This window comes from Peromyscus eremicus, chromosome 9 (genome assembly GCF_949786415.1).
Source record: "Peromyscus eremicus chromosome 9, PerEre_H2_v1, whole genome shotgun sequence".
NCBI lineage: Eukaryota > Metazoa > Chordata > Mammalia > Rodentia > Cricetidae > Peromyscus > Peromyscus eremicus.
Window position 1 is genome coordinate 52,499,465 of NC_081425.1, and position 24,210 is coordinate 52,523,674.

General features: G+C 50.3%; 1 protein-coding gene across 1 annotated transcript in view; it reads right to left on the reverse strand.

The window, feature by feature from the left end:
• Loxl2 (lysyl oxidase like 2) overlaps nucleotides 1–24,210 on the reverse strand; it is an 85,440-nt gene that overhangs the window by 15,066 nt on the left and 46,164 nt on the right. The window contains exons 4-8 of the mRNA XM_059273393.1: nucleotides 17,657–17,868; nucleotides 12,721–12,943; nucleotides 8,830–9,013; nucleotides 3,006–3,157; nucleotides 779–946 (exon numbers count right to left, since the gene is read on the reverse strand). Coding sequence (XP_059129376.1) covers nucleotides 779–946; nucleotides 3,006–3,157; nucleotides 8,830–9,013; nucleotides 12,721–12,943; nucleotides 17,657–17,868 — 939 coding nt within the window. The remainder of the gene's footprint in view (nucleotides 1–778; nucleotides 947–3,005; nucleotides 3,158–8,829; nucleotides 9,014–12,720; nucleotides 12,944–17,656; nucleotides 17,869–24,210) is intronic.

Genomic DNA, 24,210 nt, shown 5'->3' on the forward strand with positions numbered 1-24,210 from the left:
CAATACCCAGATAGTTGTTAAAATTCAATTCTAGATGTTTCTGTGAAGTAGTTTTTAGATAAGATTAACATCAATATCAGTTGATTTGAGTAAGGCAAACTGTACTGTATCATCAGGAATAGGCTCCGTTCAGTCAGTTGAAAACCTTACAAGGAAAAAAGACAGAGGTCCCTTTGTGAACAGGGATTCTATCCTGGTGCTGGGTGCTCCCCACATTCCTCAAAGACTCAATTCCATCCCTCTACAAACAACATACAGGGCACTTCAGACTCAGCCCTCGGCCCATGGAGAACCCCAACATGCAGACTGGAGGGGCCCACAGACAGCAGTAAGTGACTCAGAGGGGTCCAACCTGCAACCAGTGGGCCACAGGAGATCGCAACAAGCCCCCCCCCATAACTGTGGAGGCTGTTTAACACAAAACCAAAAACTTACTTAAAACATTATGAGTTTTCTCTGTAATGTTTTTGCAACTGGAAGGCACAGTGTGAACTTTGTGGATAACAACACTGTGTCACAATGTAAACAACTGGACACCCCTGGAGCCCATTCTGTAGCTGGAAACAGATTGGGATAGGAGAGACTTGCTCCAGGCCTTGGGGCTGTCAAGGAAGGAACTATGGCAAGAATGAGGTCTCTTGCCTTGGTCCAGGGTTTGCTTGCTTGTGTCCCTTCTTAGTGGCTGGGGAAAGTTAGTTTGATGAGAAGAGCTGAGTGATGATGGGAAAGGCCAGGCTGGATGGAGGGTGGGCTAGGCTGTGAGGCTAGAGCCACTTACCTGGAAGGCGTTGCTGGCAAAGCCCAGGCCTAGCTGCCGGCAGACCACCATGGCCTCCACAATGCCCCAGTTCTGGCCACATACAGTCCCCCACACAAGGGACCCGTTTCTCTCTGTCAGCACCTCCACTCGGCCCTCATAGGGGTTGCGGCCTCCATTCAGGCGCAGCTGTGGATAGCAAGAAACATGGTCATGAGGATGGATGGGAGGCTGTCTCCATATTGCCGTTAGTTCCAAGCCAGGTGGTCCTATCTCGCTACCTTTGGATTCAGAGCATCCTTAAGAGTCCCCTGTGTGTCAAATTATAACAATTATGCCAGCATGAACTCAGTGAGGTCTCACCCAGGTGTGTGTTCACCCATCCTGAACACCACTCTTTCAGTAATGTGCCTTCCAAGAAGTGACATGAATTATGTGTGTAGCATCTGGATTCGGCTGGATCCGCTTACTCACTCAGAGATACTAGGTACCACTGACCATTCACAGAGTCTCTCACTGTGCCTCTTTTCTCCCAGTGATAGAAGAAATGAAGCTTCCCTGTAGCTGGACAAACAGGCCCCAGAGCCTTGTGGATGCTAGGCAAACACTACCAACTAAACCACATCCCAGATCTCTTTCCGTAATGCTTATGCATAAGCCCCAATGCTGTTCGCTCTGCTTGGAGGTGTGGTCTCGAAGGGGACAATTAAGGTCACATAAGACCATATGGGAATGTTATAATTTAACCAGACTAGATGTCTTTATAAGGAGAAAAGAGACCCTGGGGATGTAACAGGCACAGAAAGAGGTTGCATAAGGACAATAAGAAGGTGGCTGGAAACGGGTCAGAACAGAGAAACCCCAGAAGACACCAAGCCGAGCAACGCCTTGGCTTGGCTGTATTCTCCTGGCAGACCCAGGAAGAAACCAGACCCATCGGTGAGGCTGATGGTATTTCGTTTTGTCAGCAGAAGCAGACCTATGGTGAGAAAACTCAGATGCTTTGCTTCTCCCGGCACAGTGGCTGGCACACTTGGGGACCCCACGCCTGGCCATGCTGTGCCTGGCTGGCCATCACAACAAACATAATCCCTCCTGCATTGGGGTTGAGCTCAGACAGCATAGCCTCGAACCTGGGCCTTTGGAAAGGTGAGAGATGTTGGCAGTGGCAACTCAGCACTTCTGTGGCGATAACCAGGCATCTGGCCTGGCTAAGCTCTATCTACTGACCCTCGAAAGCTTCTGGAAAGCCTCGTTTCTTTGGCTGAGGTCTATCATGTCACTGAGCTTTGACTCATCTGGAGGATGACTCAGCACACTGGGACTTAGGGCTGGCCATGGGTGGCAGCGTTAACAGGGTTCCCTTAGAATACCTCTGGCAGCTCCAGATGGCAGATTTCCCTGTGTGTGCATTCCTGCTCACCCGCAAGGAATGCACAGCTCAGCTGCTGGCTGCTGGGTTCCCACCTATGGCCCAGTTAAGGATGGTGAATTGCTTCAGGAGTGCCTTGGTGCTCTGGTGTCAAGGTCAAGGAGTGCTGTCTAAGCAGGAGCCCGGCACATCTGGTGCCATGGTGTGTCTGTTTTGATAGCATACAATGTCAGCTCTAGGACATATGTCACACAGCACCCGATGAATTTAAGGCACAGTGGAGAGTATTGTGGAGGAAATCCAGGGTGTTTTTGTAGCATTGGCTAGACTTCCTGAAGGACAAGGAGGTGGGGGATCCTTCTCTGTGAAGAAGGTCACCAAGCTTTAAAGCCTGCCTCAGGAAGGGTGGAGTTTGTCTCGGGTTACAGTTCTGCTGACTCCCTTCAGTTTCTTCCGTTTACACACTGCTGTCTACGCTACGTTGGCACAGTGCTCTGCAGACCTGCCAGCCATCCATGTGGTGTCTCTGGGTCCTCGCAGAGAACCTACGCCAAGGGCGTCAGAGGTGTGGTAGACCCTGAGTCCCTTGTCAAAAACTCTGAGCTGCCCCTGTACCACATGCCTAGTCCCAAAGCAAGGGATCCCACAGGGAGAGGTCGGATACCTGCCACACCAAGAGTGGCATCTGCGTGTTGGTTCATTTGTCACACTTAGAAATGCTGGCTGGCAACGACAGTGACAGTGGCGGAGCCAGTGTCAAGGGTTCATCCTAGAGCACCCTTGATACCTCAGAGAGTCCTTCAGAGCAAGGCCACCTGGTTTGTATTCTCTGGGGCCTCAGCATCACAGGTCCCTCCGGGCATCCCACCTCCTCACCTTTTTCTGGAAGCCCATGAAGGGAATGTTGCATCGCACACCAGCATCCTCCTCGTGGTTGCAGCCCTGCGACTCTGTGTTGAGTTTGCAGTCTATGATGGACTTCTCGGTCCCCGTGCACTGGACCTCGTTGAGGTGGATGGGCCCAATCCCTAGGAAAGGAAAGAAGATGGGTGCTATACATTCACCTGGAAGAAGTTTCCTGGAACAGGCAAGAAAGACCCTAGAAATCAGACTCTGCCTCTTCTGTCTTCAAAACTCTCCCAACAACAGCCCCTTCTCCCGGGAGAGAACTGGGGGTGCATATTTTGTCATAAGTGCAAATAAAATTCACTACTAAACTGCTATGGGACCTTGGTCAGATCACTTAGTATTACGGTTTGGATATAAAATGTTGCCCACAAGCTCCTGAGTTTGAATGCTGGTGGCACTGTTTTGGAAAGCGTGTGAAAACTTTAGAAGATGGAGCCTTGCTGGAAGAAGTGAGTCATGGGGGAGTGGGCTTTGGGGGTTTGAAGGCCAGGTACTACTTCCTGTCCATTATTTCCTTTCTGACTTCAGATGGATGCGATGTGACCTGCTGCCTCATGCTCTGGCCACCATGCCTTTCCCGCCATGAAGGACTATATCCTTTCTTAAATAAACTAGGCCCAAATAAATCTTTTGCTTAAGTTGCTTCTTGTCAAGTATTTGGTCACATCAATGGGGACAGTAACTCATACACTCAGCCTCCCTGATCACTGGGTCTCTCTCTTTAATAAATGAGTCAGATTAGATGATGTTACCTTTACCCTGCAGCTACCATAGTTTTAGGCATTTAGGAGTCTGAAAGTTGTAACTATGGCTGTACCTGTAAAGTCCCTGCAGGAAACAGGTAGCCTATACAAACTAGGAGGTCTGAGTTAGAAGGGGCCGGGGAGCATTTTAAAATACAGTCAAGGCTGGGATGTTGGGAGTGTACATCACAGGGTACGTGAGAACTCAGGGCTAATAATACTGGGGCTTGGACACACCCCGTGAATGAGAGAAGAGAGAAGACCCCTGAAAACAGTTGTTACCCTCCGTGAAGGGACACCCCTCTGGTTGCCTCCAGTTCTCACCAGTATCCTGTGTTGGCCAAACTCAACTGTGCCTTGAGTCGCTAGGCATCGTGGGTGAGGGTGGAGAGTGAACCCGGAAGGGCAGACAGGAGACATGCTGCAGGCGACATGGAGATGGTGCTGGGAAGCTTGTTTTTCTGGAGCTGGGATAATGTGAGGCTCAGACTGGAGAAAAAGGGTCCTCAGGCCCTTCTGCACATACCTGGCAATCTCTGTCTTAAGAATGGTGAACTTCTTGAAGAGTCATCTGGCTTTGCCTCTCTTCTCCAGCTGTTTCTCCACAGCCCCCCCTCCCCCCCACACACACACCAGGAAATGGCACCTCCTAGCACCCATGGCATTGTTGGAACCCCAAGATCATCTCTGGGGTTCCTCCAACCCGGAAAACCCATCCTCCATCCCAGACAACCCACCCATCACATTCTGCTCACTCATTTTCTCAAATCTGGATGCTTGGTTCCTATCCCCCATTTCCCAAGCCATAACAATTTCTTCTCCTGTGGACAATGACCAAATGACCTTTGGCCTCCCTCTCTGCCCTATTCCAGTATCTTCCCCCACATAAAACCCCATGGGGGTTTAAAATTCATGTTTAATGCCTCCAATGGCTTCTCAATGCCCTTAGGGAGTGGTGTCCATGACCCAATGGCACCAGATGGTCTTGGGAGCCTTGCACTATATGGCCTCCCACTCATGTCCCAGCTTGGCCTACGCCTCCCACCTCAGTCGCACGCACGAACCTTAGGCTCCTCCCACCTCAGCCCCAGGAATCTTAGGCTCCTCCCACCTCAGCCACAGGAACCTTAGGCTCCTCCCACCTCAGCCCCAGGAACCTTAGGCTCCTCCCACCTCAGTCACAGAGCTCTTAGGCTCCTCCCACCTCAGCCACAGGAATCTTAGGCTCCTCCCAGATAAGCCACAGGGATCTGGATTCTGTCACAGAGCCAAGTGTTTCTTCCTCTACCTGGCCCACTCTCCCTCTCTCAGCCCACCCACAGACATCCATCCATCCTTCATTTCCCTGGAGAAGCCTCTCTGGTCCTCACTTCAGCCTGTCAGTGTTGCATCCAGTCCTGTAGTACACAGCCTTGAGCACTCTGCTTTAACTGCTTCCCCGAAGTCTTTCCCGCAGGAGGGCAGGGACTCCATGTTTTCCTTTGGAATATTCCCAGCCAGTGCCTGGAAAGGCAGGAAATGCCCCCACAGTGTCCACACAGATGCAGCTGACATTACTGAGCACCTGTGACTTATCAGCCTCAATGCCATGGGTTATGGACTGAGGAGGCAGAGTCTGCCCTGGAAAGTTCCCAGTGCCTGGGCAAGGCAGGAGTCACATGGAGACTTATGACGTAGGTAGTCAGAAATAAAGATGGAGATGGCCGCAGGTTCTTACAGCCTAGGAGGGTCTTTGGCCCTATTAGGTGAGCAGAGTGTCTAGAGACAGCCACCATCTAGCTGTTCTGAGGCCAAGAAACTGACTTCTAGGAGGAAAGTGCTAAGTTTCTGCTTCCTTAGAAATTTATAAATGAGTAAGTTTCCAATTTCTTGCAATTTTATACATTAGGAAAAATACTTCATGAAAAATTGCTGGAAGATTTGCAAGGATTCAAAGTACAAAGGCTCAGACAAAATACTGAGCAAGCCATAGGACTAGGGCTTCTCTTATAAATTTGAGAGTGATGACGGAGAGGTGGCCTCGGTGGATGTACACCATGTATTGGATCCCAAACATCCGTCCTAATTCACATAACCTCACAACAACCCACTGTGGCATGTGCGGCAGGCGGCCACATGTGCTTCTTGCTGTGCACAAAAGGCCTTTGCAGCCACTTCTGCACTGCCCTGCCCACTACCCAGGCGCCGGGCCACTCAAAACACAGCCAGGGCGAGTACACGGGCTATAAGCCTAGACTACAGGAAGAATGATGAAGCTGCGTTATGAAAATGCAAGCAATCTCGCGAACAGCTCTTCTACCAACTACACGTTAAAAATCATAGTATTCTGCATATACTGGGTCGAACAAAATAGATTGTTAGAGTTAACTTCACCTTCAATTCTTTTTCATGTAGCTACTAGAAAATTCAAAATTACCTATATGACTATGTTTCTGCTGGAAAGCATTGGTCTGCAGAGTAGGAGTGATTTACCAAGCGTCTGTTTAGTTGACCATACCTGTTCAACTGGAGTATGCCCCCGCTTCCTGGGGTGCCTCCCTCCCTCAGTCCCTCCCTGGACATCTCTGGAGCAGTACCTGCTGGGCACAGACTCTAAGGACAGGAGCTAAGGCACACAGGCCTATTCCCTCACACTTGGTTCAGTTGTCAGGGAAAGTGCATGTGTTGGCAGACAGCTGGGACTTTTGGGGGTGTGGCGGGTGTGTGTGTGTGTGTGTGTGTGTGTGTGTGTGTGTGTGTGTGCTGAAGTACAGAAAGAAGAGCCTGCCATAACCTGAACATCCATTCTGGTGACACTGGAGACAGACAGAGCCCCACACACCACCTATCCAGCCACCTTGTTTTACAGTGAAGAATCTCAGGACCAGCAGGTTCTTCAAGGTCACAGACAAATAAGTAGCCAGGCCAGGGTGAGGACTCAGCCTCTGCCCTTTCACAGCCCATGGGTTTGGGTGTGGTTTCTTGTTCCATCGGCTAGAGCCAGGACTGAGGAGCTGACCCTATCTGCTCTGGGGCATGTCTGTGAATGTGGTACTTTTCCTCTCCTGACCGCTCTCGTCATCTCCCCAACGTGGCAGAAGGCAGATACATCTTCCATGGTGCCTTGAAGGCCAACATCAAAGGCACCCAAGACCGCCTCTTCCTAGAATTCCTCAGGCACTTGTAAACCTTTGGCCGCTCTGGGCGGTGAAAAAAATTAGGTCATACAGCAGTCACTCATTACACATGGAATGTCCATGTCATCGAGTGCTTGTTTATGCCTCAGGATGAGTGACTGTGGTCCTGTGGACCTCAGGAAAGCACAGACCATGTTGATCACCCACCAGAGTGGACTGTGGAAACCCTGAGGAGCCTGACTTCACTGGGACCTAAGAAGAATGGGTTGTTGTGTGGCAGAGCAGAGACTTCCAGGCAACACAATATGCTGCTGCGACGTCTGCCCCAAACCACCTACCCTTTAGTACGCACTTGGAACATTTGCACAAGAAAGGATCAAATGTCATCAGGACTAGTCAAGGAGGGAGGTAGCATCCAAAAAGGAAGTGAAAATCTTAAGAGGAAACTTGAGCCTCAGAATGTCCGTCAACTATTAGGGTTCCCCGAGCCTCAAATTCCTCATATGATGGACCAGAGAAACTGAGTTCCTCTCCAGCAGGGCAGGTCTATGACCCTAAGACTTTCCTCAGTTCATTCCCTGGGGAGCTGGGGGCGTGGCACACTGCAGGACAGTCAAGCAGATGAGTGGATGAGCTGCACTGTTAGGGTATGAGAGTTCTGCATTCCTTAACTGAGCTGGAGATGAAGTTCAACCAGCAGAGAGAGCCACTGATGTAGTGTTCAGGGCCTGGGTGAGTGGGGGCTGTTTCTTCTTTCAGGCTGCAACCAGTGACCTCACCAGACTCCTTTCCATGGGATGATGGCTCCATTTGCAAGAGTATGGGTTTCCTCTCACCGCCTAGGGCAGTGGTCCTCAACCTTCCTGATGCTGCGACCCTTTAATACAGTTCCTCGTGTTGTGGTGCCACCCTCAAGTCATACAATTATTTCATTGCTACTTCATAACTGTAATTGTGCTACTGTTAAGGAATCGTAATATAAATATCTGATATGCAGGATATCTGATATGTGACCTCCCCAGAGGGGCCATGACACACAAGTTGAGAACCATTGCCTAGGACATCCCACCGCTGCCTGTAGCCCAAGCCCCATTATAGCAGCCTCTCTACGTACTGGTCAGTGCTGAACAGAGTCCCAGAAAAGACCAAAACTTTCTCCCCTCGAACACAGTTCTGCACAGAGGAGCTGAGCAGTCAGGAGGCTGCTTGGTCTTGGGAAAGTCTCCTGACGGACCAGGGTTTTCAAGGCTGAGTGGTTTTCACGGACTCACCCAGGAGAGGTTGTGAACTCTGTTCTGTGATCAAGGAGACGGCACCGCTCCCAGAGTTCCCCTACGAAATGCCTCCCGTACTTCTGTTCTCGACTCACACAAACGAACTGCTCGGGACACTTGATGAAAACTAGCCTCCTTCTCCTGACGTCAGAGAGGGCTCCCATGGCTCCTTTCTCTGCTGTCAGGAGCCCAGTATTGGCAAGGCTGCACCAGGGTGGAAATGCAAGGTGACGGGTGGTTGGTTCTTTTGTGTGCAGCCGCACTTGGTGGATTCTGGGGTCCTTTCCCGGTGGAAGGACCTGGGATTCTGGCTTTCCCACTGGAGCAGCTGAGAGTACGGAGCAGGGAGTTGGAGGCCTGGGCTGGTGCGCCCACTAGTTGCTGGTTTATCATCTCCCTTTGCTGTCCATCCTTTCTCTAGGTGGCAGTTCCAAATCCATCAGATGGGGATTTGGTGTTCTCTAAGGATCTGCCTTGGGGGGTGGGGGTGGGACGGTGGGGAGGGGTGTTCCAGGATTCCCTAATGGTTGAGCTGCTGCCAGGAGGGAGCAGAGTAAGTTGACCTTGAGGGGGATCATGGCCCCCAGCAGGGCCTAGGTTCCTAGGGCCATATTGCCCCAGGGGAGAGACTCCCACCTTCCGCTCCTCCGTTCCTTACCTTGCCCCAGCCTGGAGCCCGTGACGGCCTCTTTAGCAGTCCCGAAGCCCAGCTCTCGGCAGACCACACTGGCAGATACCAGGTCCCACTTGTCATCACAGACGGTTCCCCATTCTCCATTCTTGAGCACCTCCACTCGGCCCTCCCCGACCTGGGCTCCACCTCTCAGCCGCACCAAGGGTTGCTGGAGAGACACATGGTCCTGCTGAGTGCAGAAGTGACACACATCCTTGGAGCTGCCACTGCTCCACTCCCTTCTGTCCCCCACCGCCGTGGCCCTGCCACATCCCCATAGCTCAGAGTCTGAAAGTGCTCAACCTGTTGGGGGTCGGGTGGCAAAAGTTTCCTGTGTAGCTTCTCTATCCTGGACCACTAGGAAGGCCAGCCAAGACCCGCACTGGCTCATCACCCCTTCCCAGGCTTGGCTCCTAGATTCCACCATCAGCTGCATCCTTCTACCCCCAGCTCTGAAGCCTCCCAGCATTTAGAGCTACAGAAGGAAGCTTCTACCGCCCAAGTCCACAGGTTCCAAGTGACTCTGTTTTCCGTTGCTCACAATAGAGCTTTACAGTCTAGCCCTGCAGGGAGACTCCTTGGCGGGAAGCCTAATGCAAGCAGTAATCCTGCTCCTAAGGAGAGGGAGGCAAGAGGGAGGCCACAGGAAGTGGCAAGATAGAGTGAAAACATGAGGCCTTATCAGGTAAGACAGACCTAATCAGGACATTACTGGGAGGCTGCAAGGGATAGGGTCTTCCTAGTTAAGACTAAGCGCCATCCAAGTCCAGAAGACGCAGCCTGTCCAGACACTGAGAGGGCAGAGAGGGTGGAGATGGTAGTTTAAATGCCCCTTATCTTACCCACTGTCTGGAAGCCTCAGCCCCCTTCTGCAACTTCTGGAATTACACAGGAGTCAGACCCATTCCCTGCCAGCTCATGAAGCCTGAGGATTATGTCTTAAAGGATGGGAGCTGGCTTCACCTGTCTACACAGGCTGCTTTGCCTCAGTTTTTATGCATGTGTACAAAGCTGTGTTTGCATGCTCAGTGTGTGTGTGTGTGTGTGTGTGTGTGTGTGTGTGTGTGTAAGTCTGCAAGGCTCTGAGTCACTGGAGGGCAGTGAAGCCACTGTAGCCAGACCCCAGACCCCAGACCCGAGACCTTGTTCTACTGTGACTTCTTATGTAGTCCTCAGCCTGTGCCTTCGTTCAGGCCGTGCACTACTGATGGTCAGGAAGAGGCAAGCTTGCCCGAAGTGGGTATGCTTTAAGCATTCAAGCCCTCTGCCACCTTGAGGAACAAGGCACCAAGTTCGAGCCTCTCTCTCTACTCTCTTGCTTCCCCACAATGACACCTTGGGGCTAGCCTACTGTGACACCACCCACATTCACAGACTCCCCCCCCCCCCGCCCCCCCGCCGGGACTGCTCAGCCTGGCACTGGTGGGAAAAGCAAAGAGTGGGTGAGTGCAAAACGCTCAGTGACTTCCGAAGCAGCTTCAGTTCTTACTTTAGAGAGCAGAGCACAGTGAGCAAAGCCACTGGCTACAGCCTCTGCTTTCAACAGAAACGTGACCTCCTTCCCAGGCTCGTGAGTGGGATGCAGGGGCATCCTCACACTCACGTGGAGCCGCCATCCTGACCACAGCTGGATGGAGATAGAATATCAGATAGCCTGGCCACAGACCCTGGCTGTGGCCAGGTAGTGATCCAGCTGGCCATGGAGTGAAGACAGAAACCAAGGAAACTATGAGGTCAGCCTCCCACTTCGTTCACTGGTTTGGTATGAACTTGACTCCTTCGCTTTACACAGCACAGCCGAGAACTCCAAAACAGTAGGCTCTGGAACTCTGGATGACGGGGAAAGCTGGGGGCAGGGTACAGGGAGGAGGCAGGATGAGGCCTGCAGAACAAAGGACAGGGAGAGTGAGGGTTCAGGACGGGGGCAGTTTGGGGCCCAGAAATAGCACTGACCAGCTGTACCCGTGACACAGGGCTACAGGTGTCTGACAAAGAAGTCACATCTCTGCACTTCCAAGGCACTTTGAGGGGACTGTGAAGGTCAGGCTTACTGTTTCCCAGAGATGCCAGTAAACTAGGAGGTCCCTCTAAATAATCCCCACAGACGGGGCTGGGCTCCCAGCATGCATTTCGCTCCTCTCACTGACAACTAGGACTTTCATTCAAACACCCCCCAGCACCCCTCAGGGTTATCGCCACTTCCTTCCCTCTGATTTCCTATCTCCGTGGGGCACCGCAGAAGCAGATGAGGAAAAGCATGGAAGTGAAGGGAGTGGAGACTTAGTGCTCGGGAGGCATTTCTACGGTTCACCAAGTGCCCCCCTCTGCAGGCTTCTTCCTCCCCCACTCCTTTCCCCTGGCGTGAACTCACTCTGCCAACATGATTCTACTGAGGTTTTAAATGGCCCGTGGACTCAGCCCATGATGGAGGCATTATCAGGCCTGGGACTCGACATCTGATCTATTGTGTATCTTCCCTCTTTTCATGTGCTGTCCCCATGCAGTGGTCCTGTATTAGCAATTTCCAGAACACACACACACACACACACACACACACACACACACCCCTCAAACGTCCAATACCCAACAACACATATGCATCCCAAACACACACATAGACACATCTCCAGTACATACATATCCCCAACACACACACACACACACAGGAGGAGGGGAGGGAGGAAGGGAAGGAGGGAGGGGGAGGAAAGAGAGAGAAAGAGACAGAGAGAGAGAGAGAGAGAGAGAGAGAGAGAGAGAGAGAGAGAGAGAAGGAACAGGACTGTTCAGTGGATACTATATATATATATATATATATATATATATATATATATATATATATATATATATATATATCTTGTGGAGGGAAGACAGAATGCAGACCCTTTCTTTTTCAGAGGGTCAGTCTGCCCTGTTTGGTCATTCACCTGTTCTGGGGAATCAGTCAGTTAAAATGGAGGATCTACTTCATATGGGACGACCCCTCCACCCCAAGCCCAATTACTCTCACAGTGGTTCTCAACCTTCCTAATGCTGCAATTGTTTACCACAGCTCCTCTACCGGGCAGTGGTGGTGCACATCTTCAATCCCAGCACTTGGGAGGCAGAGGCAGGTGGATCTCTGTCAGTTCAAGGCCAGCCTGGTCTATAGAATGAGTTCTAGGATAGCCAAAGCTACACAGAGAAACTGTCTCACCAAACAAACAAACAAACAAACAAACAAACAAAAACCCAATTAACAACAAAAAATATAGTTCCTCATGTTGTGGTGACCCCCAACGATAAAATTATTTTGTTTCTACTTCACAACTGTAATTTGGCTCTGGTTATGAATTGTAATGTAAATATCTGATATGCAGGATATCTGGTATGACCTTTGGAGTTCGCAACCCACAGTTGAGAACCACTGCTTTATGCAAACCAATGAGTGATTACTATCATGTAATGTGGCCAGTGGATGGATGACTTGGGAGTGATAATGGCAGGCTTTCTAACCAGTGAAAGCTTCTGGCAGTTAGCCTTTCATTTGTGAAATAAACCAAAACGGGTTAGAAACAACACAGCTGATATCATGTGCCTTGGAGAGCTGCATCCTACCTCCTATAGCTCCAGAGTCCTGTATGCTTTTCCCTTCAGGAATTTAATAGGAGCATAAGGTCCCTGGCTGGCTACTCCATATCACTTGCTCATGCTGGGCTAATGAACAGAGTACAGGAGCCTGTGCTGGCCAAGAATGGATGCTTTCCTTGTGTGAAGAGCCACAGATAGGGCTCTGACTTTAACGGAGGCAGCAGCAATGGTGGTCTCAGCTGGGGCCAGCTCTCTTCTATTCCCTTTCTAATCATGACCTCTGCCAGTGGTCAAGTGCCCAGTCCTTACCTCTGGCTTGTATGCTTTCCGGAACCTTGAGGGCCCATCAGGAGTGAAGATCTGGCTAGGCACACAACTGACCACAGCTGGCTGACCATTCTCACAGGTGGCATTCTTCACAAGGTCCCTGGACACTGGAGGGCCCAGCTTGCAGCTGGAGATGTGAGCTTCCGTCCCCGTACAGTTCATAGAAAATTTCCAGTAGCGCAGCTTCCTCTTCAAGGCAAAGGTTCTGCAGGGAAAGGAAGAGCTGGGCAACCAGGGCATCCCAGCAGCCACCTGCTCCCTCCTTTTGTAACTAGCAGATCCAGTTCCCAGAACCCAGTCTCCAACCTGCTGGATGCACCACCACTCTGGGCTTCATTTTTCTTTTTAACAGTTAGAGAATCATAGTTTATAAAAGCCCTTTCCTTAAAGAAACAGCCAACTAATAAGATAACTAAACCAGTCCCATGAAAATAGCATCAGCCCATTCAGGGACAGAGCTCTTACAACCTAACCACCTCTTGAAGGCACCACTTCTTAATACTGTTAACGACATCGCAACTTGTAGTAGAGGGGGGTAGTCAAGCCACAGCCTTACTGTAATGGTGGGTGAAGGTTAGGGGCTGGGGCTGCTGGAGGAAGAACTATGCCGGGTGAGGCAATGGCCCATGGCCGGAGCTCTGGTGCCAGGAGAAAGACCCACCTCCTAGAGCAAAGACATCGCCCAGGTCTGGTAACCAGCACCCACAGCTAAATCTACATTTGCATATTTCCTGGCTTGGGCTCCACCTTTCCTTTTGCAACACTGTTGTGGGAAAGTTAAAGATTCAGATGAGAATTTCTCTCTCCTCAGTTTTGGTTAAAACTGTAACAAAATCGGTTACTCTCTCAACGCAGGTGAGTATTCAGACGAATAGGAAGGGTTTGCAGCCAGGAGTTACCACAACAATTAAATGAACAAACGCTTGCAAAGCGCTTAACCCTGTGCACAGATCTTGCAAAGCGCTTAACCCTGTGCACAGATCACGGGGAGATCTTGTTTGAAATGAATAAAAATTGGAGTCGTGTTGTGGCTTGAATGTGAAGTGTCCCCCCCCCACCAGGCTGGCGTGTTTAAACATTTGGATCCCTGCTGGTGGCACTGTTTGGAGAGGCTGTGAAATTTTAAGGAGGTGGGGCCTTGCCGGAGGAAGCTGGTCTCTGCAGGACGGACAGAGTTATAACCTGGACTCTCTTCTCCGCTTTCTCTGCTCCTGATCCACAAGGATGTGAGGAGCCCCAGCTGCACACACCTGCCATCATGACCTCCACCATGACCTCCACCACCACGACAGACTGTAACCTCGCAAAATGTCAGAAAAAAATATTCTTCCTTGAGTTGCATCAGTTAGGTATTTTGTCACAGTGACAAGGAAAGTTAACTGGAGGACAGAGAGATGGCTCAGTGGCTAAGAACATGTACAGCTTTGTAGAGGACCCAAGTTTGGTTCCTAGCAGCCCACCTGTAACTTCAGCTCTAGGGGGAAATCTGAGGTCTCTGCAGGTATGCACACACACACGCACACGCGCGCGCACACACACACACACACACACATACACACACACAACTTTAAAAGAAAGAAAGTAAGAAAATGGCTAAAGGAGAAAAAAAAAAAAGCAACAAAGGGAAGGACCCATAGGCTTAAGCACTGGCTTCTCTTCCAGAGGACCCAGGTTCAATTCCCATCACCCACATGGCAGCTCACAACTGTCTGTAACTCCAGTTCCAGGGGATCCAACACCTTCCCACGGACATACATACAGGCAAAACACCAATGCACATAAAATAAAAATAAATACAATCTTTAAATTACATTTGAGGGGGATCCTTGCTGAAGTGATGAGGACCATTTGATGGAAGATTAGGCTATGAAAAATAGTGGAGTTTAAAGAGGGTATGTGAGGGGGGTCACTGGAGAGATGGCTCAGTGGTTAAGAGCACTGGCTGTTCTTCCAGAGGACCTGGGTTCAATTCCCAGAACCCACATGGCAGCTCACAACTGTCTGTCACTCCAGTTTCAGGGGCTCTGATGCCAGTACACATAAAATTACAAATTAAAAAAAAAAAAAAAAAGGTATGTGGGGAGGACACCCGTCCTCTGAAGCTGTCCAGCTTCAGAGCCTGTGTACTTGATTCTACTTGGCAGGACTCAGTGAGGTGCTTGAGGGACCCAACAGCACAGCTGCCCTCTACCTCGGTAGAGGAGGTTATCTGGGCAGGAGACCCCAGGAGGGACAAATGTGAAGCCTTGTCCTTACTGGTCCAGCTTCCTCAGAAACATCTGCTTTGTCTTGAGGTGAATGGCATGTGAAGACAGAGGAAGAACAAATTCTTTAGATGTCTTATTGTCTCCCCTTTACCAAAATTTGTGTCTTGGAACAATTCGAGTGTAGCTGTGGGTACAAACACTCCAAATCTAAAATACAGACTTTATTGGGATGTGTGTTCACCACAGTGACATCATACTGTAGAGATGTCCATGAGGGGGCTGTTAAGAATTCCAGAGCAGCTACCCCCTCCCCACTTCCTGTAAGGCCCCTTGCTCTGAGAAACCTCACTTCCCTTCCAAATATGTGCAGAAAATACACCCAGGGGAACACGAGCGTTTCAGGTCAGAGTACACTGTAACCCACCGCCGGCTTGGGAAATTCCATCTGTTTACAGCTGTGAACACCACCCTCACTTCCCCAGCACACAGGGCTGCCTCAGACCCGCTCCAGTCTTCCCCCAGACAGCTCTGCTTCTGTCTTACATCAGCTCTCTGGAATGTGCCGCCCACCAGGACCCTCCCTCCACAGGCCTCCAGCAGCCAGAGCACCACCCCACCCCCATCCTCATTTACTCTCACGGTGGCTGAGCCGGCCCTAGAGAAGCAGAGATGAGGTGAGGGGGGAGGAAGCACAGCCGCCCCCAGGCCTGGACATGAGAGGGATGACTAAGGTTGGGGACGGCCTTCTGCCAAGTTGGAAGTCAGCAGGGCTGTAGCAGCTCAAGAGCTGGAGTCACTCTAGAAGCATAGAGTCCCAGTGGCTCTCCCCAGCTAAGGGAAAGCTACGTTTTGTGAGAGTCCGCCAGGAGCTCAGTGTGTCTCTTCTAACTACACTTTCTAACCCTGGAGTAATCATCCAAGGAAAGAATTGACGTTTATTGGGTCCACATGAGAAGAACTTTAGTTAATACTCCACCATAGCCCTCCTTGGACTAGTGAGCCACACATACACTATACTCCGGGATAGTTCAGATTATTCCTTCCTTCCTGACACATAGCCATCCAGGTAAAGGGTCCCTTTGGAGAGAGAAGGGAGAGAAGTAGTACAAGGTTTTGGCAAGGTACCCAGGTCCTTCCTCGGGGCGGGGGGAGGGGGGCACATACTTCCCTTTTGCTCTGGAGTTCTGGGTCTGTAAACTGACCCAAGTCTTAGAATTGATTAAGAGAGTGTGATAGCCCATTGCTATTATTCGGGTTAGACCTCTCACCTGACCTAAGGCTTATCTGTTGGGACAACCAGGGAAGAGTTTAGTCAACCTCTGGTCTCTCCTCCGAGAGCATCATAATTAACTGAATAACTCCAAAGATTTTGAGTACTCATAATCAATCAGCTGAGCAACTCTGAACCTGTGAGTACCCAGCAGCCCAGCAGCCTAGCAGTTAGCAAGGGGAGCCGGCTCCAGAGAAACAATGGAGAGCTTCTGAGAAAGAAGGGCCTTGGGTGATGACTTAGCCATGAGAAGGTCCACTAGGGGCCTCAGATTAACAGGGAGACAGCTGCAGACAGACTGAGGACTGCGTTGACCACATTTTTCCCCCTTAGAGCCTCAGGCCTCACAGGACCCATTTGTAAAATGATTGAAGAGAGACAAGCAAAAGGCTACTAGGAGCTTTTAATCCAGGGACCAGGTTTATCTGTGTAGTCATCTCTGATCAGGACCCACAGAGAACCATGCCTGGGGCCATCCCCGTTCCAGCCCTACTGAACTAGTATCAATCCCAGAAGGTAAGAGGTGCTTGGTGGAGACTGGGTGAGAAGTTGGATGGGGAAACTGTCCCTGGAGCCTATCTTGGCTGTCCTGTAGGCTATATTAGAGGGTGACCCAACAAACTAAGGAATGGTCGGTGGCCTTGAGGCCAGTACCTAATTCTCTGCTCTCTTCCACTCTAGCTCTTGCTAGTTCAATCCCAGCAATGCTATCAAGACTCAAAAGCATTCCTTCCTCTTTGAGGCACACGTGGAAAAGTTTCGGTACCCTCCCACCCGTTTGGGGGCAAAGTGGAAGAGGTTCTGGTTCCAGCAACTTCAGTTGGCTGTCTCACACATACACAGAGCTCTGGAGGCAGAAGCCAAAGCAGAGACCTTCGGAGGAATGCTTACTTTCCATGGCTTGCTCAGCCTGCTTCCTTATAAAACATAAGACCATCTTCCCAGAGCTGGTACTGCCCACAGTGGGCGTGGCCTTTCCACATCAATCATTAAGCAAGAAAATGCTTCTCAGACATGCCCTGATGGGAGTCTGACAGAGATGGGGGAAGGAAGAAGGGGAGGGGGGGGCTGGTAAGAGCTAGTCTAAAAGGAAGTCTCTAGTAATCTCCCCCAGGGCAAGACCACCCTGAGCCATATCACCCGCCAACCATTTCTTAAGTCAACGCTATCCTTGCCCAACCTGTGTATTGCCTGCCCTTCTACAGCCTATACGTTTCCCAGTGGCTGCTGGAACTGATGGTGGGGTTTCCCTGGGCTGGGGTGCTTTGTGCTTTACTGGGTCAGCCTTTCTATGTGCTATTCTCGGTCCATCGTCTAGCTTGCTTCCCACAGGAGTGTGAGTTTCTCAAAGCAAGGCTAAGCAGGCGGTGAAATAGCCCGTTACCAGGCCAGGCACTGACCCCACCAGGAAACCCCGCCCCCGCTGGCCCTGCCCACTTACTTGTAGGCTTTGGGGTTGTAGGTTTTCTCGGCAGGGAAGCCAAACATGCCACAGACCACGTGGGAGTTCTTGGCCGTCCAGTGCTTATCGCAGATCTGCTTCCAGGTCTTGCCCTCTTTCACCTCCACGTAGCCCTCCGTCACAGGCTTGCGATGGCGGAAGGCGGAAAGGATGGGCCGGATCCGGATGTCTTCCACCTGTATGTTTAGGCTCTGTGAAGAAGGAGATGTGGAAGGACAGGGGTTGTGATAGGAGTCTGGCTGTGGACAGGTGCCAAATGGCAATTACTTCCTCAGGGACCACAGGCTGAGTTCTGCTGGCCTGCCTCCCTCCAAGCTCTGCAGCGGGCCCCCAAGCACTCCCGATGGGCATGTGGCACTGTTACCAACTGCTGTACATTGGGAGTCAGTGTGGCAACAGGCACCAAGGATGACTTGGAATGCTCAAAGAAGTCTTGAGGGGCCCCCCAAACTTCCCCTTTTCCTGCAAAAAAACAAAAACAAAAATGTGGAGAGCCTCGGCTTTAAATATAAAAGCATAAGAGAGATAGTATTCTTTGACTTTTCATAATCTCAAAATAATCTGGATTTTTACATTTTACTCCAAAGTGTGTGCAAACATACCAACGAATATGTATGTGTATGTGTCCGTGTGTGCTGGTAAGACGGAGTTTCACGCAGGTGAGCCCCCGGCCTCTTCAAGCTACTGATGTCGCCTTGCACACTACCTCACATCATTCCTCCTGTTAAAGCCCCAGAGGCCCTGCTTGCAGGAGAAGAAGCAAAGCCATCCAGTGGTGAGCACGTCATGTGCAGGGGAGCCTCAAACCCAGGGAGCTGTGAGCTAAATAGGGCTGGGGGGTGATTATTTGGCTGTGACAAGGCAAGATTCCGAATGTCTTAGAAAGCCGCCTTCTAATCTTTCTGGGTCAGTGGGAGGAGAGGTTTGGGTTTGGGTTGAGAGGGACTCATTGGCAGGACTCTGCTGAAGGAAGAAGAAGAAGGCTGGAGGGGAGAGTGGGAGGAGGTGCCTACTCCTGGATATTCCCCTGTTCCCCGACACTCCATTGGAACACCTTTGTGTGAAGAAGTGAGGTCTGTAGAGACCGAATGAGAGAAATGACCAGAGGGCGGTGTCCCCAGAGTCACACTGACCCTTATCATGCTTCTCCAAGGCATGGCCCATCCAGAACCTCTCACTTCCTGCCCCCCTCCCTGTCCCACTGGAGACAGTACCGAATCTTGCAACAATCCCTAAAGAAGCCCCTGCCTCCCTCCATCTGCCACAGGACTGGCCACAGGGAGTCCTGTCTAAAGCACTGATCTGTGCTTGATCCTCAGCTGGCTCCTTTTCGTCTCGCACACACAGATGTCTTAGTTAGAGACGTCCGAGATCTTTCCTGGCTGATTCCAGCGATCCCTCCCTCCCTAATTGATGTCCCCAGCTCCAAATTGACCCTCAGATACTACGAAGCACAGCACGTAATAGCAACAGCTGTGAACAGTGGTTAGCAGCGAGGAACTCTACGCCAAGCCTTTTACCTAATCCTTAAGCACAATAATGTGGTTTATTGCTACTGTCTACAATTTACAGATGAAAAGGCTAGTAATTCGACTTTCTTCCTCAGACCACCCTCAGGTGCCGTGTGAGACACACCCTGAGCAAGGCCAGGGAGGGAGAGGCGGGGCTGGTGAGCGCCAAGCTGGAAGGAAGACTCTGGTGACCCAGGAGCCCTGCCTGTCCAGCCAGGATGCAAATGAATCAGAGATTGAACAGAGTCATTATTTGGGTGCCCAGGGATTAACGTCTTCTGCCACAGGCTTCAGAGTCCAAAGCCAGGACCTACTCCACAGGTCCTGCAAGGCAGTGGAAAGTATGTGGCCGGGAATAATGACACTTGGCCCTAGTTCCCTCCACGCAGAGCGGAAGGAAAGCTGCCTGGGCAGGATTATGTTTTCCAGACTGGATCCTTTACAGCCCTCATTGGCCCACAGGACCCGTGCCACCTAGACACATGGGCAGCGATGAGCCAAGAAGTGGCCCGAGGTCTCATCCAAGCCCACGGGCCAGCACCCCCCCCTCTTCCACAGCAGGAGGCCCCTGGCATCCAGTGTGGATACATCATGCCCAGAAGGAAAGTTACGGCTGCTCCACTCCTCCACGGCAGGCACAGCTGACATAATTCCATTCACCGACCTTCCACTGGCTGTCAGCAAGTCGCACAAGCTTGTGGATGGGAGCTGTGACCTCTAGCATGGTACTATAGAAGGGACCTTATGCCTGAGAAGGGACCTGCACAGGACATGAGGCCACAAACTGCCATACCTGTCCAAACATTTGTCTCCGTTCTTTCCTTGATGTAGGACAGGATACGGCCCGTTGGCAGACCTGTGGGCCTCAGGATAGGGCTAGCCTGGGGTTAGCTTTGGCTATCACTGTCTTCAGTTCTCTCCCAGTCCAGCCAGTTTCTGTGCGATGCATGCATATGTGCATAATGGTATATGTGTACGTGTGTGTGTGTGTGTGTGTGTGTGTGTGTGTGTGTGTGGTATGCGCATCTCTGTGCACCTATGCATCCATGAATTTGAACCTGTCTTTGTGTATCTGGGAGCCAGTACTATGTCTATATACTGTGTCTACGTATGTGCGTACAAGACGTGTATATGTTGGCAAGGATGTCTGTGTCATGTGGGTCTTTGTTCATATATGTTCATGGTGGTATATGAGGGTCTCTGTGTGTCTTTGCATGTGTGGAATGTGTACCTGAGGGATGGAGAGGGGAGAAACGGATTCAATCCCCACAACACTTAAGGAAAGAAAGCAGTCAGAATGGGCTTTGCACTCGTTCTCCTGAGGTAGAACACCTGTCTTTACCTGTGGAAGCAAGTCCTTCTTTTGGGAGGCACTAGGGTGGTTTGAATGAGAATGGCCTCACAGGCTCCTAGGTTTGAATACTTGGTCCTCACTTGGGGGAACCATCTGGGAAGGATTAGGAGGTGTGGCCTCCATGGCGGAGGTGTGTCACTAGGGGCACGCTTTGAGGTTTCCAAAGACTCCTGCCCTTCCCATTGTACCTCATGGGAGCTCTCAGCTGTTCCTGCTGTCACACCTTTACTCTGCCATCATGGACTCTGACCCTCTGGAACCATAAGCCTAGGTAAGCACTGTCTTTTAAAAGTAACTAAGATAGGCACCATCCATTTCATTCACTCATTCATTTATTCACTCAACAAAATACAGTCTGCTGTCCATGGTGTTGCCAGACTTCTCCACACCTCTGTTCCCTGTTTCTTCTTTGATGACAACCATAGTCGAAGGCCATTACTAGTCAAGTGTCAGCCGGCTGCACTTGAGGCTCTGTGAACAGAACCTTTCATCTATTGCCTTCTCCAACTACCACACCACCGACAAGATGACTAACAGTACACCCCTGTTTATTGGTTAAAAACATGAGAAAACTCGGTGAGGCTGAGCAACTTGTTCAAGTTCACAGATTTATTAATAAGCAGGTCAAACTGAAAATGGAACTGTCTCTAAGCCAGGTACCAGGCTTAGTGACCACTGGCTCCTGAGGGGGCCTCTGTTTTCATGTCCCTTTCTTGCCAATATAGAAGTGACTCTAATGCTGGGGATCCCCGACTCTGACTTCTGGGTGGCCCCCTCAGGGCTGCCTGGCACTGTGCATATTAGAAGTTCAAGACAGTCCCCAGAAGGACTGTGAGTCAGAGGACAGTGGACATGAAGGGTGAGCTGCTCTTGTCCTCAGGCCAGGAGGAAGTGGCAGGCAAGCGTTGGTGGCACGTACTCAGGACTCATGCGAGTTCAGCAGCGCTCCAGGTCCTGGGAGACCTCAGGGTTAGAAAGCACATGCCTGCATGCACGGCCTCCCTCCTACTTCACTGCTGTGGAATCCCTCCATAACCACAAGTGCTTGGATTTTCTTTTTCCCAGAACTTGGGCTCTCAAAGAGGTTTGTTTGAAATACCAAAGTGGACAGAATTTTAAATGTAGATTTGTTAAAATTTTGTTGCATTTATGTGTGTGTGTGTGTGTGTGTGTGTGTGTGTGTGTGTGTGTGTAGAACATGTACATGAGTGTGAATGCCACAGCATGCATGCCACAGCACATGTGTAGAAGATAGAGGATAACCTTAAGGACTGAACTCAGGTCATCAGGCTTTAGGCAAGCGCCTTTACAAACGGGCCATCTTGATGATCCAATTTTGTAGATTAAAATGAAGCCCAGGAACCCAGAAGCCTGTCAAGCACCTAGAATGTCTTCAATTCTAACTAACATTTCCCAGAATGTTGGTCCTCTTGCCAAAAACAATAGTGTCCCAAGGCTCCAGTGAGCTCTCCTTCCAGGGTCTTGCAGAACCCCCTTCCCTGTCCCACACAGAACTAATCTCTTACCCTTCAGGGAGGCCCCATGAGTGACTAACAGGCACTCTCAGGAGAGGAAACCAAGATATAATGAGGTCAGGAGCCTGCCATGCTATAGCTGCTGGGCTGCTGGGACACAAGGAAAGGGATGGCCAGGCTTATGCCTCAATGCCATTGAGCAGGCACAGCATCTGCTGGTGACTTGTAAATCATGGAATGTGGCAGTCTGGGATCTCTGCCGGTGAGGAGTCACCCATTTTGAAAGGCTAGTTAGAGATTGCCTCAGGGTATGATGCAAGGAGAGGCACACAGCTTGCAGCCAGCTCCTTTCCGGAGTGACTAGAAACTCTGCAGCGAGCAAATGGCCTCTCTCAAGGCATCAGAACCAGGCAGACCTTAGCCAGCTGCCTTACCTCTTCCTTCTATTTTAGAAGCCATAATTTAAGCTCTTACTGGAAGTCACCCTGGGGCTGCAGATGGAGTGGAGGAAATGTCATTACACCAGCATACTCCTGGCACGTACCATTGGTTGGTAAAGCCAGATCACTTGGTCTGTCCTCCACTGCTAATGAGTTTCTAATCTTGCTTGGAAGGCCCACAGCATACCTTATTTGACTATTCCTTTTGAAGCAGGTAGTCACATTCAGACTCATCTCCCTGACCTTTCTCATCACCTTATACCACACAACCCAGATGCCCACAATTCTTCCTTAGACAGACAGAGCCATCAAGTGAGTCCCACCTGCCAGCTTTGCAGACATAGTTCCTTCATCCTTTCTTCTACTCTCTCTTCTTCACTCCAACGGCCCATTTGGCCCTGGCCACACCTCTTCTTGTCTATTGATTTCCCATCTACACTTCGGTAGCCCAAACAAGTATGCAGGGCAACTGTGGATATTTAAACAGGCCATTCAAATTCTACCACCCCTAGATGTCTTCTCAGATCTGGTCCAGTCCATAGTCAGTCTCTGGTCCAGTGCATGGCCACATTCATTCACAATGACCACAGTGGACTACTCATACCTTCCTGTGTCTCTCCAAGCCACTGGCTTCAGCCATTCCCTGCCATTCTCCCCAGCCCATGCCTGTCAGGGTCAAAGAGCTATTGATTGCTTGATTGATTCATACATACATTTATCACTTCATATGTGTTTATAGAGTAGTACTATGTCCCGGACCCTTCATAAGAACCTGCGATGCACAAGTCAGCTAGCCATGCACGCTGTTTGCTGTCATATGGCTTTTCATAGAGACAGGTGTTATTACATTCTCCACGAAGCACCCTCTCTACATATCTCTTCAGTGTTTAAGAAAATCTATTTGAATGAGTGTGTACATGTGTTCGTGCACGTTTACTGCCAAGTGTGTGAAAGCCAGAGGTTGGTGCCTGGTATCTTCAGACTCCATCTTACTTTTGGGGGACAGAGTCTCTCACTGAACCTGAAACTTGCTGATTCAGCTATAACATTGGGCCAGCAAGATCCAGGGACTCTTCTGTCTCCACCGTCCAGCATGGAATTATAAACATGGGCTGCCATGTCTTTTTTTTTTTTTTTTTTTTTTTTAATGTGGGTGCTGGGGATCAAGCCTGGGTCTTCACACTTGTGAGACAAGTACTTGCTGGCGGAGCCATCTCTCCAGCATGCCTCAAATGTCTCACCCACTTAGTTTTGACTTTTTTTTGCAATTCTTTCCGCGTCTGTTTCTGATGACCTCATGTAGTCCTTGGCTTATACTGACCACTCTGTATTGATTTCTCTCTTTCCATGTGATTTTTATCACCCAACTGAATCATAGCTGTGCCTCATTCTTTATAGGTCTGGTGGTAGAGGCCTGTGATCCTAATACTCAGGAGACTGAGGCAGGGCGATTGTAAGTTCAAGGCCTGTTCGGGTTTTAAAGAGAGTTCAAAGCCAGCCTGAGCAACTGACCCTGTCTAAAAAGGAAAATTTTAACAAGGAAGGGGAGGAGAAGGAGGAAGAGGAGGAGGAGGAGGAGGAGGAGGAGGAGGAGGAGGAAGAGTGGGAGGCTACTGCCGCAGTAGCCCGACATGTAGTTTAGAGATACAGCACTTGCTTAGCATGTATGAGGACCTCTATAGTAGCAAACAAACAGAAAAACATTTTTTTGAATTAGTCAATGAAAGTTTTTTAAAAAAAAATGTAACAAGGG